The sequence below is a fragment of the Schistocerca nitens genome, chromosome 4 (assembly GCF_023898315.1).
Source record: "Schistocerca nitens isolate TAMUIC-IGC-003100 chromosome 4, iqSchNite1.1, whole genome shotgun sequence".
In the NCBI taxonomy this organism is placed as follows: domain Eukaryota; kingdom Metazoa; phylum Arthropoda; class Insecta; order Orthoptera; family Acrididae; genus Schistocerca; species Schistocerca nitens.
Window position 1 is genome coordinate 83234022 of NC_064617.1, and position 18279 is coordinate 83252300.

At 38.4% G+C, this 18279-nt stretch overlaps 1 protein-coding gene across 6 annotated transcripts in view; it reads left to right on the forward strand.

The window, feature by feature from the left end:
- LOC126251840 (pericentriolar material 1 protein-like) overlaps positions 1 to 18279 on the forward strand; it is a 781694-nt gene that overhangs the window by 704781 nt on the left and 58634 nt on the right. For all 6 annotated transcript variants that reach the window (XM_049952507.1, XM_049952508.1, XM_049952506.1 and 3 more), the window contains 2 exons: positions 10519 to 10581; positions 13833 to 13898. In XM_049952507.1, the coding sequence (XP_049808464.1) occupies positions 10519 to 10581; positions 13833 to 13898 (129 nt within the window). The remainder of the gene's footprint in view (positions 1 to 10518; positions 10582 to 13832; positions 13899 to 18279) is intronic.

Consider the following 18279-nt stretch of genomic DNA (forward strand, 5'->3'; position numbering starts at 1 on the left):
GTTGCATGGTTCTTCCTATACTTTCATTAGAACTTCCATGGATCGCCCAACAAGTACTTGTCAGTGCCGTTTGGCCGCCGCGTCTACCTTCTGCTCGCCACTGATTTCACACCTGCTCACACAAATGTGTGATGCACAGTAGATAGAATTCTAACATCCCACACTAAAAAAATAAAAAAAAATTACGCAGAAGTTCTCAAAACCCTAAAGGAGGTGCCATCTTTGAGGCTCCCGGGCAACCAGATGGATAGTAAACTGAGGCAACACCAGAATGTGGATAATTAACCAAAAAACACAGCTCTGGGTTCTTCTACACTAATAAGTGTCTGTCAGTGTGCTGACCTACAGACATGAATGCCAGCATACTTTTAATGAGTTCTCTCCTGTGGCATAATCTTCTGGAGCATTAAGTTAAGGTGAAAAAAGTGTTTATTCTGCAAAAATAGGCAATAAGAACAATGGGTAAAGTTGATAACTGAACATCTTGTAGAGGTCTCTTTGGGTACCTACGGTTCTTAAACTTACATGTCAATACATACATAAATGCTATGTTTTAAGTGTTAGCTGAAAAACATGGCTGAGTAGTAGAAGAGGAGGAGCAGTGGATTTTTTCAAAGTACCTATTTTCCTAGTAACATACTTATACACAGATCAGCCAGAAAATTATGATCGCCTTCCTAATAGCCAGTATGTCCACCTTTGGCATGGATAACAGTGGCAATACATCATGGCATGAAAGCATTGATGCCTTGGTGGCATCATGCCTTGTTGGTATCATATCTGCACACACACACAAGTCCCTTAATACTCGTAAATTCTGTGGAGGATGGTGATGAGCTCTGATGTCATGTTCAATCGCATCCCAGATGTATTCAATCGGATTCAGATCTGGTGAGTTAGAGACCCAGCATATCAACTGGAATTCGTCACTGTATTCTCGAACCACTGTATCACACTTCTGACCTTGTGCCATTGCACATTATCTTGTTGAAAAATATCACTGCTGTCAGGAAACATGATCATCAGAAGGGCTGTACATGGTCTGCAACCAGTTTGTGATACTCCTTGGCCATCATGGTGCCTTGCATGTGTTCCACTGGCCCCATGGATGCCCAAGTGAATGTTCCCCAGAGCACCACCAGCTTGTCTTCATCCCGCAGTACAGGTGTTGAGGAGCTGTTCCCCTGGAAGACAATGGATTCATGCCCTCCTAGCGGCATGATGAAGAAGGTATCAGGATTCATCAGACCATGGAACACTCTGGCACTGCGCCATCATCCAGTGTTGATGGTCATGTGCCAATTTCAATCGTAGTTGCCAATGACATGGTGTTAACATTGGCACATGTTGAGTCATCCGCTGTGGAGGCACATCATTAGGGGTGTTAGGCACACTGTGTGCTCATACACACTTGCAATCCGCCCAGCATTAAAGTCTGATGTTAGTTCCACCACAGTTCACCACCTATCCTGTCTTACCAGTCTGCCCAGCCAGCGACATGTAACATCTGTAATGAAGGGTGGCCACCCAACCCTATTAGGTCTGGACATGGTTTCACCTTGGCTTCACCACTTGTTGAAGACCCTCAACATAGAACTCCTTGAACACCTGACAAGTCATGCAGTATCTGAAATGCTCGTGCTGACCTTCTGGGCCATCACAATCTGTGCTCAGTCAAACTCAGATAGGTCACACGCTTTCCCCATTCCACACATGTACCATGTGTATGTCTGATCAGCAATCATTCCTCGCCAAGAACAGGATCAGCGACAACTGAAAAGAATCATTCAGTATGATAGAAGTGCAACCCTTCTGCAAATTGCTGCAGATTTCAATGTTGGACCATCAACAAAGATTTCTAACCATTCAACGAAACATCATCGATATGGGCTTTTGGAGCTGAAGATCCACTTGTGATGACTGCACAACACAAAGCTTTACACCTCAACTGGGCCCATCAATACTGACATTGGACCGTTGATGACTGGAAACATGTTGCCTGGTCAGTCAAGTCTCATTTCCGATTGTATCAAGCAGTTGGATGTGTACAGGCATGGAGAAAACATCATGAATCCATGGACGCCGCATGTCAGTAGGGGACTGTTCAAGCTGGTGGATGCTCTGTAATGGTGTGGGACTCGTGCAGTTGGATGGGACCCCTGATACATCTAGATATGATTCTGACAGGTGACACGTACTTAAGCACCCTGTCTGATCACCTGCATCCATTCGTGTCCATTATAAGTTCTGATGGACTTGCGCAATTCCAGCAGGACGATGCAACACCCCACATGTCAAGAATTGCTACAGAGTGGCTGCAGGAACACTCTTCTGAGTTTAAACACTTCCGCTGGCCACCAGATCCCCCAAACATGAACATTATTGAGCTTATCTGGGATGCCTTGCTACATGCTCTTCAGAAGAGATCTCCACGCCCTCGTACTCTTACAGATTTATGGACAGCCCTGCAGGATTCATGGTGTCAATTCCCTCCAGCACTACTTCAGACATTAGTTGAGTCCATGCCACATCGTGTTGCGGCACTTCTGCCTGCTCGCAGGGCCCTACACAATATTAGGCAAGTGTACCAGTTTGTTTGGCTTCTCAAGAATGGGCAGCATGATTGCTGTATGAGTTAGTTTTTTCAAGTCTGTAAATTCATTTCAGTGAAAAGTGGTCTGGTAGTTGACATCGCCACCCTCTGTCATTTACTTGTGCCATTTTACTCACCTTTGAATGAGCATGTCAAGAGACTACAACAGTATCACTAACTGTTGTTGATTTTTAGCTTACAGTGGTAAACTTGTATGTTAGACCACACATTTGAGTAGAGATCCAGAAAAGTTGAGTAGAATAGTGATACAGTAAGGCTTGGCTATACGATATGAGTCATAAACACAAATAGTGAATGTTCTTACATTTATGATGATGCATATGCACATTGCAGGAGATGAAATTTTATTGTTGGTAATGATTTTGTTTGATTCTAGTATTTTATGTGTGCCTTTACTTTCTCATTATCATTTCTCACATGTCATCTACTTTTATCTTACAAGGGGACAGTGCGTATTTGTCATCATCAATTTCGTCTAAATTTATTGTATATGCAGGACTTGGCCAGAAATGAAAGTGACAGAAGTGGGAGGTGTAGATGATCAAGAATCTAGAAAAAATAGCGTTTTTGGTGTGGTTTGGGTGAGGCATGGGCTATTTTGTTACCATACTTTCCAGGAAGTGGTTGGCGCTGCAGAATGATAACTGGGTGTCATGTGATCAAATCTCCACCCACAAACTTTTTTTAATTTTTTGCTTTTACATTGCTTACACTTCAAATAAACCAAAATAATGCTCAGTATATTGTATTTATTAATTTTTTAATGAAAGCTTTTGGTAATGCACTGATGATTATGTTATAGTCAAAATCTATATCTGCTGCAATAAATTACAGATTATAAATTTAGATTTTCATGTTGTTGTTGTTGTGGTGTTCAGTCCTGAGACTGGTTTGATGCAGCTCTCCATGCTACTCTATCCTGCGCAAGCTTCTTCATCTCCCAGTACCTACTGCAACCTACATCCTTCTGCATCTGCTTAGTGTATTGATCTCTTGGTCTCCCTCTACGATTTTTACCCTCCACGCTGCCCTCCAATGCTAAATTTGTGATCCCTTGATGCCTCAAAACATGTCCTACCAACCCATCCCTTCTTCTAGTCAAGTTGTGCCACAAACTTCTCTTCTCCCCAATCCTATTCAATACCTCCTCATTAGTTACGTGATCTACCCACCTTATCTTCAGCATTCTTCTGTAGCACCACATTTCGAAAGCTTCTATTCTCTTCTTATCCAAACTATTTATCGTCCATGTTTCACTTCCATACATGGCTACACTCCATACAAATACTTTCAGAAACGACTTCCTGACACTTAAATCTATACTTGATGTTAACAAATTTCTCTTCTTCAGAAACGATTTCCTTGCCATTGCCAGTCTACATTTTATATCCTCTCTACTTCGACCATCATCAGTTATATTGCTCCCCAAATAGCAAAACTCCTTTACTATTTTAAGTGTCTCATTTCCTAATCTAATCCCCTCAGCATCACCCGATTTAATTTGACTACATTCCATTATCCTCGTTTTGCTTTTGTTGATGTTCATCTTATATCCTCCTTTCAAGACACTGTCCATTCCGTTCAACTGCTCTTCCAAGTCCTTTGCTGTCTCTGACAGAATTACAATGTCATCGGCGAACCTCAAAGTTTTTACTCCTTCTCCATGAATTTTAATACCTACTCCGAATTTTTCATTTGTTTCCTTTACTGCTTGCTCAATATACAGATTGAATAACATCGGGGAGAGGCTACAACCCTGTCTCACTCCTTTCCCAACCACTGCTTCCCTTTCATGCCCCTCGACTCTTATAACTGCCATCTGGTTTCTGTACAAATTGTAAATAGCCTTTCGCTCCCTGTATTTTACCCCTGCCACCTTCAGAATTTGAAAGAGAGTATTCCAGTTAACGTTGTCAAAAGCTTTCTCTAAGTCTACAAATGCTAGAAACGTAGGTTTGCCTTTTCTTAATCTTTCTTCTAAGATAAGTTGTAAGGTTAGTATTGCCTCACATGTTCCAACATTTCTACGGAATCCAAACTGATCTTCCCCGAGGTCCGCTTCTACCAGTTTTTCCATTCGTCTGTAAAGAATTCGCGTTAGTATTTTGCAGCTGTGACTTATTAAACTGATAGTTCAGTAATTTTCACATCTGTCAACACCTGCTTTTTTTGGGATTGGAATTATTATATTCTTCTTGAAGTCTGAGGGTATTTCGCCTGTCTCATACATCTTGCTCACCAGATGGTAGAGTTTTGTCATGACTGGCTCTCCCAAGGCCATCAGTAGTTCTAATGGAATGTTGTCTACTCCCGGGGCCTTATTTCCACTCAGGTCTTTCAGTGCTCTGTCAAACTCTTCACGCAGTATCTTATCTCCCATTTCATCTTCATCTACATCCTCTTCCATTTCCATAATATTGTCCTCAAGTACATCGCCCTTGTATAAACCCTCTATATACTCCTTCCACCTTTCTGCCTTCCCTTCTTTGCTTAGAACTGGGTTGCTATCTGAGCTTTTGATATTCATACATGTGGTTCTCTTCTCTCCAAAGGTCTCTTTAATTTTCCTGTAGGCAGTATCTATCTTACCCCTAGTGAGACAAGCCTCTACATCCTTACATTTGTCCTCTAGCCATCCCTGCTTAGCCATTGTACACTTCCTGTCGATCTCATTTTTGAGACGTTTGTATTCCTCTTTGCCTGCTTCATTTACTGCATTTTTATATTTTCTCCTTTCATCAATTAAATTCAATATTTCTTCTGTTACCCAAGGATTTCTATTAGCCCTCGTCTTTTTACCTACTTGATCCTCTGCTGCCTTCACTACTTCATCCCTCATAGTTACCCATTCTTCTTCTACTGTATTTTTTCCCCCCATTCCTGTCAATTGTTCCCTTATGCTCTCCCTGAAACTCTCTACAACCTCTGGTTCTTTCAGTTTATCCAGGTCCCATCTCCTTAAATTCCCACCTTTTTGCAGTTTCTTCAGTTTCAATCTGCATTTCATAACCAATAGATTGTGGTCAGAATCCACATCTGCCCCTGGAAATGTCTTACAATTTAAAACCTGGTTCCTAAATCTCTGTCTTACCATTATATAATGTATCTGATACCTTTTAGTATCTCCAGGATTCTTCCAGGTATACAACCTTCTTTTATGATTCTTGAACCAAGTGTTAGCTATGATTAAGTTATGCTCTGTGCAAAATTCTACAAGGCGGCTTCCTCTTTCATTTCTTCCCCCCAATCCATATTCACCTACTATGTTTCCTTCTCTCCCTTTTCCTACTGACGAATTCCAGTCACCCATGACTATTAAATTTTCGTCTCCCTTCACTACCTGAATAATTTCTTTTATCTCGTCATACATTTCATCAATTTCTTCATCATCTGCAGAGCTATAGTTGAATTCTTTTATCTTGGCGGCTCGCGCATGCCCGCCTAGACGCGGGAGATTGCTGCGTTGCCAGTTGCACACGACGCACGCGCCAAGAGAAACAGCGCCATAGTACAGTATAGTTCGCAAGCTTACGTTTAGGGGGGAGCGCGCAGTTTATGAAGTAAAGCCACCACGGCCGCATTAACCCTTTCGCTGCTACAGAGACGTGCTCCCCGCATTCCGGGCTGTGCGCGATTTTGTCACTGCACTGATCGCCTGTGCTGACACATGGTGTTTCCGACTGCTTTGACACACGTATCATTCGATTCCACAACAACTATTTGGCCCAAAAATTAGATTTTTACACACCATCTTGACTGATACCTTCCCCCCACTTCCTTTGACTGACTGAAGTGCTTTAAAATAAAGCCAAACGCGCCCGGTATAAATAAAACTTTTATTACAGTCGCGAAAGACGGAATATTTCTCAATATTACATACGACACCTATGTGGTACTTAAATTAAATGAGATATTGTTATACAGGAAATTTTATATGAAATTTAGGTACCTTGTCCACATTTCATTCTCAACATTGTGGCAACTAAAATCGACCATACGGAAAGTATACGCTATGGACTTTTACCTCAGCAAACTCTTCAAAATTTCGTGCAATGGTTTACTACATTTAATGCTGCACAATAACTGGGTTGAACATCGAAACAAAATTAAGTCATTTATGGGGGGAAGGTATCAGTCAAGAAGATGTGTAAAAATCTAATTTTTGGGCCAAATAGTTTTTGTGAAATCGAATGATAAGTGTGTCAAAGCAGTGGAAACACCATGTCTCTGCACAGGCGAGCAGTGCAGTGATGACAAAATCGCGCACAGCGCGGAATGCGGGGAGCACGTGACTGCAGCAGCGAAAGGGTTAATGAAGAGACAAAGCACTAGAAATTTCAAAAAACTGCATTCAAACGAATAAAATTCGTGAAGTAAGACACTTCGATATTGTTTTAAAATAAAGAAAAATATTTAGCATCGCGCAAGGTTAGAACTCGTTACCGTTTGCTTTCTGAACCAACGCCTTAGCCATTACGCTAACGCAGCTCGTCCTGCAATATGTCTCCTTAAGAAGTCTAATACGTCACGCAAAATTCTGACAAATACTGTTGGTATGCCTATGAATTACTCGCACTTCGTCGAAGTACAATAGGAAATAAACAATTACCGCTGTTCTTTATTGCGAAAAAGCGGTTCCTGAAATTGATACAAACACCTTTCCTTGCTATCGCCTGAATTAAGAGTCTTATTGCTTGTTTGGTTTAATTAATTAATAGAAAATGAAGCAATTGGCATAAAGAATGGTTTTTCCAAACTTTCAAAAAACAAAGTCTGCTATCAAGACATTGCTTTTGTTCTATTACTTTATTTATGACTGAACGTTTCTAAAACTGAAGACACTCGTCCGTGCTCTGTACTACAGTCGAGATCTGGCAACGTCGTTCTCTGTTCATTGGCTGACTGTACGTTTTGACGTCAGATGCGCAGAACGAACCTAAACTCGGCCGCCAAGATATATGACGCGCACTTTAGTTGGCATATAAACTTGTACTACTGTAGTAGGCATGGGCTTTGTGTCTCTCTTGGCCACAATAATGCGTTCACTATGCTGTTTGTAGTAGCTAACCTGCACTCCTATTTTTTTTATTCATTATTAAACCTACTCCTGCATTACCCCTATTTGATTTTGTATTTATAACCCTGTAATCACCTGACCAAAAGTCTTGTTCCTCCTGCCACCGAACTTCACTAATTCCCACTATATCTAACTTTAACCTATCCATTTCCCTTTTTAAATTTTCTAACCTACCTGCCCGATTAAGGGATCTGACATTCCACGCTCCGATCCGTAGAATGCCAGTTTTCTTTCTCCTGATAACGACGTCCTCTTGAGTAGTCCCTGCCCGGAGATCCAAATGTGGGACTATTTTACCTCCGGAATATTTTACCCAAGAGGGTGCCATCATCATTTAATCATACAGTAAAGCTGCATGTCCTCGGGAAAAATTACGGCTGTAGTTTCCCCTTGCTTTCAGCCGTTCGCAGTACCAGCACAGCAAGGCCGTTTTGGTTAATGTTACAAGGCCAGATCAGTCAATCATCCAGACTGTTGCCCCTGCAACTACTGAAAAGGCTGCTGCCCCTCTTCAGGAACCACATGTTTGTCTGGCCTCTCAACAGATACCCCTCCGTTGTGGTTGCACCTACGGTACGGCCATCTGTATCCCTGAGGCACGCAAGCCTCCCCACCAACGGCAAGGTCCATGGTTCATGGGGGGTAGATTTTCACAAAAGGCTTAAAAAGGAAAAGCAAAGTAAAATTTGGGATTGTAAAATAATTTCCAAGAATGGATTATAAATCCACATACAATAACTTCAAGTATAAAAGTAGATACTATTGTTACTTTACAGTTGACGATCTACCTGTGCTTGGGTGATATACACCATAAAACCACTGAAATCAGTAATTTTCTCGGCGTCTTAAATACATTGTTGTTGTTGTTGTTGTTGTTGTGGTCTTCAGTCCTGAGACTGGTTTGATGCAGCTCTCCATGCTACTCTATCCTGTGCAATCTTCTTCATCTCCCAGTACATACTGCAGCCTACATCCTTCTGAATCTCCTTAGTGTATTCATCTCTTGGTCTACCTCTACGATTTTTACCCTCCACACTGCCCTCCAATGCTAAATTTGTGATCCCTTGATGCCTCAAAACATGTCTTACCAACCGATCCCTTCTTCTAGTCAAGTTGTGCCACAAACTTCTCTTCTCCCCAGTCCTATTCAATACCTCCTCATTAGTTATGAGTGCCAAATTTTTTATCTGTATGCTTTAATTACAATCCTTTCTTGGAAATTTATTTGCAGTTTCAAATTTTCCTTCGACTTTCCTTTCCATGCCTTTTATTAAAATTAATGAATATTAATCTGGAAAAAATATTAATAAATACTAATATATTAATAAATTAATTAATATTAATAAAAACTATATGTTGAACATTATTAAGGTTTATTTGCAGTGTAAGTAACATAAAAATAGGAAATAAAAATTATTTCTGCATAAGGACTCGATCCTACAATCCTCGAATTACCATCCTGTACTCTTTGTGCTGCACCAACCATTGCCTGTAATGTACGATAGGTTAATGCCTCATCTCACTTTTGTCGAAAATGTAATTTTTCTCCCCTAAATGCTGGGCCATCTGGAGCTCCCACTTCTGTCACAAAGACAACTTGACACTGACAAGTGTGGACTATTACACACAGTACGATTTGGACGTGCACTCTGCATTTTAATAAAATGTTCTTGGATGTTTAACTACACAAGATATTACATTGATTCATACTGAAGGGGAAGTAATTAACTTTTAAAATGCTTATTTGACACCACAAATAGCATCAAGCCACTGTCACTAAAACAATGAAATTTTTAAAAGAGTACATAACTGGTTTCGATGCACTGAGTTGTCATTTTCAAATATAATCACAACTTGGAAAACTGCATTAATAATTGCAACCACACTTCTTTCAAATATCACAAAAAATACACCAAAAACAGTAAACTGTAGCAAAGGCAGCAGAAAATGGTCACAAGATGTCATGACAGTTTTTGGTTGATCAGTCATTTCACACCTTAATGCAGTGTAGACAAAAACTGCATTGGCATGAAAGATATTATATACTCTAGCATTATGTCCTGCAATGATGCAATGATCATTTTGCAAACAAAGGCTTAGAGTCATAATCTTATAATGTGCAGCAAGCCCCAAACTAGAACACAGTATGCAATAAAGCTGGAACACAGCACAATTGCATGCATGCTGTGTTCTTGTTTTGGCTAGGTGTATGGTATAAGATTATGACTGTGAGCCTTTGTTTGCAAAGTGATCGTTGTATCACTGCAGGACGCAATGCAAGAGTATATAATATCTTTCATCCCGATGCAGTTTTTGTCTTCACTGCATTTAGGTGTGAAATGACGGATCAACCAAAATTTGTCATGACGTCTTGTAACCCTTTTCTGCTGCCTTTGCTTCAGTTTACTGGTTTTAGTGAAATTTTTGTGATATTTGAAATAAGTTTGGTTGCAATTATTAATGCAGTTTTCCAGGTTGCGATTACAATGGCGACTCAGTGTGTTGAAACTAGTTATGTAACCTTTTAAAAATTTCATTGTTTTAGTGACTGTGGCTTGACAACCATTTATGGTGTCAAATAAACATCTTAAATTTCATTCAGTCACACTCCTTGATGACAGTTATGTTGAAACACAAAAATTAACTTTTAATATTTACATTTTGTTTAGTTGTTTATGCTGTCAAGGAAGGTTTACACATTTTTAGACATACAGAATAACAGTTAAATTTCACTATTGTATTGTTTTTACAGTAATCAGATATAATTATTGGCTCACTGTAATGACATTATCATCCTATTTCCTTTTTGTTGGTTTGTTTTCCCCAGGAACCAACTGAACCTGTGACCACAGAAAATATTGCAGAGACTTTTACCTTGGCAAACAAACAGGTATGTTCCTGATAGACCAATATCTTTGGCTACACTATCCAGTACTAGGACATACTTAATTTATAGTCATTTACTATCTACAGATGAAGTTAATGAAAAATGTGTTGTTAGAAAGGGGCACCTGAATGCATTGTAAGTTAGATGTTTCAAAACTGTAAATTCATTCCAGTGAACTGTAATCTGACATTTGACTTCTCCACTATTGTGTGTGACCTCTCCACTATTGTGTGATTAAAATACTTTGCAACCTTTCTTCAAGGAAAGAGGTTCCTACTCAATGGTCTGAAGATGACCACAGTAGTGGTTGAAACCGGTCACCTTGTTAAATAAATTGTGATCAAGACTGTTTTTAATAGTAATTATTAATATTTTATAAATACTCATGATTATAGAATAAGCAGTATGACTCCAATGAAAGAATTATTTCTGCCCTCTTTCTTGAACCTGGAACTGGAGCTGACTGAAATGACCATCTGTTTGAACCATTCTTCCAGAATTCCTCCATGAATCAGGAATCAATGTTTCTGCAACTGTTTCCTTGGTATGACTCACAACCTGAGACAAGTCCTGTGGGTTAATAGCTTCTTTTGTCAACATTTACACCTTACTGACATTTATTGCCGTGTTGCTTTCCACTTGGCCTTAAAGTTCAATCAATTTGAATTTCATAGGATGCTGATTATGCTATGCCCTTTCAGCATAGTCAGGTTTTCAACCAGGTTCTGTGGGATTTTTAATTTGTCTCATCTGGCCACACAACGTCTCTGAATGACAAAACCACACAATGTCTCTGAATGAAATGCTCTTCATGGCATGCAGATACTGGCATCTCCAGGCCAATTTTTCACTTCTCTCTGTGATAAACATTGGAGGTGAAAAATGTTTGTGCTGGAAACCAAGCTCATGTAGACAGTTTCAAGGGAGCAATCTACACCCATTAAATAACTTCTTCTTTCAGGCTGAACTGGAGTTTGTTTAAAGTAGGATATCCCTTGTGTTGATAATATGGTAACAGTGCACAAATCTACATATTGCAAGCTGCTTCAATTAGTTGATCTTGGTTACACTTCTATTGTAACTACCTTTCTTGCATTGTTTCCAGGGAATAATGACCTGTTGTTACTTCATCATTTTCACGTACCTTCTCCTTTCCAATTTTCAGTGCTGTAGGTCTATGAATGTTAAGTACACCTTGTTCTTTCCAACTCACTTAAAAGATGTAAAATTGTATCCTCACTATTGCACACCAATTTGAAGCACTCTCTCCCAAGCGCAAAAATTCACAGCCTTATTCACAGAATGGAATTCTCCTTGTAACCGTAAGTACTTTTGAAGCCAGGGAATGTGTTCTTGGACATTATCTTTTAAGGTGAACTGTGGGTTGAGACATGTAACACTGTTACTAAAACATCACTAATACAACTAAAAACATTCACCATAAACACAGAACATTCCAACAATTGAAAACATTACTCTTAACAGTGAGAAGTGACGATTATAGAAGCAATAAATGCCCAGAACTTCATGCTACTGTTTACTGACAGTATAGCAACAGAAGTTGGCTATCTGTTGGCTACCTGGACATAAGCTTCATCCCTCCCACTAGAACGAACCAACAGAAGTTGCAAGTTGATTTAAGTGCACAATAAGTGTCATGTGCTTGTTCCATCACACCTCTTTGCATAGCCACATCAAGAGAGTATGTGAATGTCTTTGATCAGTTGTGCACATTGTTGTACTTTTATTAGGGTCACATGTCAGTCACTGCAGCCAGTACTAATCTTGTGCATATCTTCCTGCATTTTACAACAGTTCTGTCATGTGACCAGGGCTATGTAAATAAAACGCACCATATGTGATCAATCGTACCCCATCTATTGAAGGTACCTGTCTAGATGCTTACATACATAATGAGCAGCAGTTTTCCTATAACATTTCCCAGTGATTACTGATTATTGATGTGGCTCTACACATGGAACTGCATAGCAGATTCCACTTAACAAGAAATTCTCATTTCAGTCACATAACTAAGCTAATGTCTTTTTAGGTAAAAATCTAGGGCAACATCAAAAATGAAAAAGGCTAGCATTCATCTCACTGCAATTATCTGCTGCATTGTGAATTAGAAAATATTGTCTCGTCCTTCACTATCCATACACACAGTTCCGAGAGACATCATTATTTTTCAGACATTGTGTGTTTTTTAATATAATTTGACAAAAAATAAAAATTCATCATAGTGTCATCTACAGTTGCTTAAAGATAATGCTTTTGATGATAAATTAAAGAGGGGGTCTAAGACATGTTGAGGAAAGGAGTAAGGACCAGGCCTTGGCCGAATGTTACGAATCGTAAACATAGACTTGTTAGAAGTTGCTACCATCTTCAATTAATGTATTCTCTCATTGTCTCTATCTTTGTATTTATTCATGTTAGTGAAAGTGCTTATTTACATTGTGCGTATACGTGTTTCAAGGCATGAAATTTTATTGTTGTTGATAATTTTGGTTGGTGCTAGTATTTTATTGGTGCCTTTAACTTTGCATTTCCACCTCTTGCCTGCAACATTTACTTTTATCTCAGATCATCTGAGTTTACAGAGTTACAAAATTTTTCTTCGTTGCTATCAGTCAGTTTTTGGCTTTGGATCCCTGTCTTTTGTTATGCATTTGTTGTCATCATTTTTTTCTTTTTTTTTTTAAAAAAGTCACCACAGCTGCAAATCAGAAATGGTCTTTCATTAGTGTTGAATATCTGTAAAAGTGAGTTGTCACTGCATTAAGTATGCAGCTATCCTGAAACTTGTCTAGCTATTCACACAAATTTGCCGGACTCCTCTTTACTGTGTGCAAAATCTCCAGATTATAACAATGTACTTCCTTAGTATGATTTGCAGGATGACTGTGCATTGTTGTAATGAAATGATCTTGGATGTATAGTTGCACCAGATGTTTATTTATTGATCCATACTGATGCAAGACTAGATAGGTACATGCATACACCTTCTGTCTCTTCTCAGTAATGACTGAGCTAATGGGATCATAACGTATACAACTCACATGGTTGTGATAGAAAAAGAGAACGTGTTAACTTCCAATTTTTACTTTTGATATGGACTTCTTCATACTTCAAAGGAATATTTACAGTTTTTGTAAACACATAGATTAACAGTGAAACTTTATAATATCTACATTATTGGCTCACTGTAATATCATTACCATCAAATGTTATTTAGTTGTTTTTTTTTCCAGGAACCAGCTGAACCTGCCTCCACCACTGAAAATATTACAGAGACTTCTTCCACAGTGACCAGTCAGGTATGTGTCAGACAATGTACAAATTTAATACTTTGTCACACCAGATAGACAAAATCTTCATCACCAGCATCCAGCACTTAAGTAATAGACATTTACTCTGACATACCCTTCTTTGAATTGTCATGTCAAAATGCTAAATATATGCCATTGAGCATTCCTGATGTAGGACTTGTAGCACAATAAAAATACGGAGCTTTTGATTTAGTTGTGCATGTAGGTGCACTTACCTTAGGGTCCCCTCACAATTACTGCCGCAAATACTACTTTAATGTCAATCTTCCTGTTCTTTCAAGTGATCAGTTCTTTTTGAATACCAGTGACATGCATGATAATTATTACCAACCTACAGACATTGCCATTCTAGTTATTTACATACATAATGAGCAGCAGTGTTCCTATAATGTTTCCCTGACACATACTTCATGCTACTTTCATTAACACTTAATGTTACTTTCATTGCTGATAATGTTGTACACTCAACAAGAAATTCTCATTCTAGTCACATAACAAAACTGATATTCTATAGCCACGTGGATTTTTTTAAAGCAACAGTTCAGGACAATCTGAAAAGTAAACTGCTGTTATTTGCTGCTGGAGTAAAAAATATGGTACCTCCCCCTGCTATCACTGTACAGAGTTCTGAGTTCCATAATTATTTCCCAGAAGTTTTCTTGAAAAAGCCTTTGAGACCAAGTATAATGTTTCTGAAACAGAAAAGTAATTTCAGACTGCCAGCACAGTTGTATACACAGAGAAAAAACTGTGTAAAATGGTAAAATTCATCATGGTGTTACCTGAAGTTGTCATGCAAGGAACAGGGTAATGTTTCTGATGGCACATTAGAGAAGAGTTTCAAGTGAAATTGAGTAGCGGTATGTAGCAATAAGCTGTGCCTAACTGATAAAAATCATAAATATAAAAGAATTTTTAAGTTGTCACTATTTTCAATTAATGGATTAGCGCAAAATCACTGTCTTCATACTAACATTAGTGACTTTCCTCTCATATGTAATATATATGCCATGGCAAGAGGTGAAGTTTTATTGCTGTTATAAGTTTTGCTTGGCCCTAGTCCATCACCTGTACATTTCCTTTGCAGTCCTATTATTTATCTGCATTAGTTACAATAGAACTTGTAAATAATGAACATCTATGGGTAAAAAAACATGTTTGCTTTTTTGGAGTGTATGCTGTTCGAACAAGGATAAAAACACAGTGTACAATACATTTATTTATTTATTTATTTACATTTTCTTTGCGTGGAGCCATCGTAATGATGGCTTTTGCAAACGTCAGACTTAATACTATGGTTATATTTATACTTATAAAATACACTATATTCTGTAGCTGTTGCTCCTTATGTCTATTTTTTACATTTATCAAATTACAACTGATATGCTAACGCCTCATGTTACAATCACTATCTTAAAATTCATTGAAAGAATATAAACATTTTTCTATTAGAAAATATTTTAATTTTGTTTTAAAAACATTTCCTGTATATGTTCTTAGAGTGTTTGGTAGCTTGTTATACCAAATCAAACCACTGGTATATGGACGTCTATCAGTCATTTTTAACCTTGTTCTGTTATGGAAATAGTTACACTTTGTTCTAGTGTAGTGATCGTGTACATCACTGCCTTTGATAGCTTCTGTTGGTTGACTTATAAAAAATACAACTATTTTGAAGATGTACAGAGAATATATTGTCAGATATTCGTGCTGCACAAACACTTCACGACATGAATCTCTATGTCCCATCCCATGTATAAGTCTTATTGCTCTTTTCTGTAGTAGTAGTATTCTTTTTAAATGTACATCAGCTGCACAGCCCCATAGTTCAATTCTGTAATTGAGAAAGGGGTAAAGTGTTCCATAATATACTAATTTCAGTGCTTGGCTAGGAACTATCTTTGCGAGCTGGCTGAGGAGATATATGGCACTACTGACTTTTCCGCATACGAAATTAATGTGGTATGTCTATCGCAAATTTTCATCAACATATACAGCCAGGAATGTACAGTTACCATTTTCTGTTGCAGAGATATTACACACACTATTCACATTGTTGTGATGCAAACTGCCCGTTTTAAATGTCAGTAGTTGAGATTTGGTGACATTCACCTTGAGTCCCTGATCATTGAAGTATTTTGTTACTTCTGTTACACCACTAGTAGCAAGAAATTCTAGCTCTTTAGATTCGCTCCCATGGAATAAGACTGACGTGTCATCTGCATAGCTTACAACATGGGAGTTAATGGGTTGTGCAATGTCGTTAATATATATAAGGAAGAGAAAGGGCCCAAGGATTGAGCCCTGTGGTACACCTTGTAATACAGGTTCACTGGTGGACTGGGAGTTCATGATTTTATTATCTAGTTTGTATGACAATTTAGTGCTTTGTTTACTATTCAACAGGTACGTGGTTAAAAGATTCATGGCTTGATCCCCAATACTATAAGATTTTAGCTTTTTAAGAAGTACCATATGGTTTACCGTATCAAATGCTCTTGTCAGGTCCAAAAATATACCTGCAGTCTGCATCTTTTGGTCCAACAGACAGTAAACTTCATGGATGAACTGTGTAACTGCTGTGGTTGTACTTAGCTCTTTTCTGAAGCCATGCTGTGAATCTACAAGCAGTTTATGTTTTGTGGAAAAGGCGCTTAGCTGAGAAAGGATAATGCTTTCGAATATCTTGCTAAAAGTGGGAATTAATTATGTTGGTCTATAGTTGGAGATTTCTTCCTTACTTCCCTTTTTATACACTGGTTTCACTACACTCATTTTTAGAACCGTTGGATACATATTTTATCTAATGCTACAATTAATCAGGTGAGTAAGAGGTTTAGAAATTTCTTTTAAGCATGCTTTAGTAATAGCACTGGGTATGCCATCCCATCCCGATGAAAATTTTTTCTTTGGCATGTATATTGCCCTGCAAACCTCCTGCTCATTCACTTCCACATATTCAAATTCGGTACATTGGGGGAGATGGCACAGGATCTCTATCTGTGAATCTGTAATATGCGTTGATTGTTCACCAGAAATGTAGTAGTTATTAAAAATATTACATATAGTATCTGGGTTTTTTATAATGTTACCATCATGTCTTATGCTGAGTGGTTCCATGTTCATCTTGTTGGGACCTTTTCGGTATTTGTCAATCAGCTTCCAAGATGCTTTGCTTATGTTGTCAGACTGTTCTATTGTTTTGCTGTTAATCTGCTTCCTTAGATTGACAATTTCAGTTTTAAAAGTTTGCTTGGCCCTATTGTATTTTTCCTTGAAAACCTGCATAGTAGTAGCTTTATAAAGCTGGTTTAGATCATGTACTTGCTATTTGGGGAGCAAAATAACTGATGATGGTCGAAGTAGAGAGGATATAAAATGTAGACTGGCAATGGCAAGGAAAGTGTTTCTGAAGAAGAGAAATTTGTTAACATCGAGTATAGATTTAAGTGTCAGGAAGTCATTTCTGAAAGTATTTGTATGGAGTGTAGCCATGTATGGAAGTGAAACATGGACGGTAAATAGTTTGGACAAGAAGAGAATAGAAGCTTTCGAAATGTGGTGCTACAGAAGAATGCTGAAGATTAGATGGGTAGATCACATAACTAATGAGGAGGTATTGAATGGGATTGGGGAGAAGAGGAGTTTGTGGCACAACTTGACCAGAAGAAGGGATCGGTTGGTAGGACATGTTCTGAGGCATCAAGGGATCACCAATTTAGTATTGGAGGGCAGCGTGGAGGGTAAAAATCGTAGGGGGAGACCAAGAGATGCATACCCTAAGCAGATTCAGAAGGATGTAGGTTGCAGTAGGTAATGGGAGATGAAGAAGCTTGCACAGGATAGAGTAGCATGGAGAGCTGCATCAAACCAGTCTCAGGACTGAAGACCACAACAACAACAACACTTGCTGCCTGAGCCTAATCAGATTTGTTGGGAGTTTTAGTCTAGGATTACTTCCATTTTGACAGTGTTTAACTACCTTCTGGATTTCTCTGACTGGACAACTATATTCATAATGATGCAATAGGGTTAAGTAGAATTCATTCCATTTCTCATCCGACTCTTTTACCTGGTACATAAATACAATGCACTGTAGATAGAGAAGGACTCTTTTGTATACTGTATGAGTAAATTAGTGACAATGTATCTTTATTTAAGTACAGTACTACGTTAACAAACCCCCATATGCTAGTATAAAACAGCATTAAAATTTCTTTCATGCATCTGGAAGGTTAGTTTAATCTTGAACCAGAGAGTCATTTATAATTGTCTTATCAATGTGTATTTAACTGCTAATGTTAAACTGAGTCCATGTTCACCACTTTTCATTAAAAAGCATTGTTTCAATTTTTTTTTTTATTTCTTC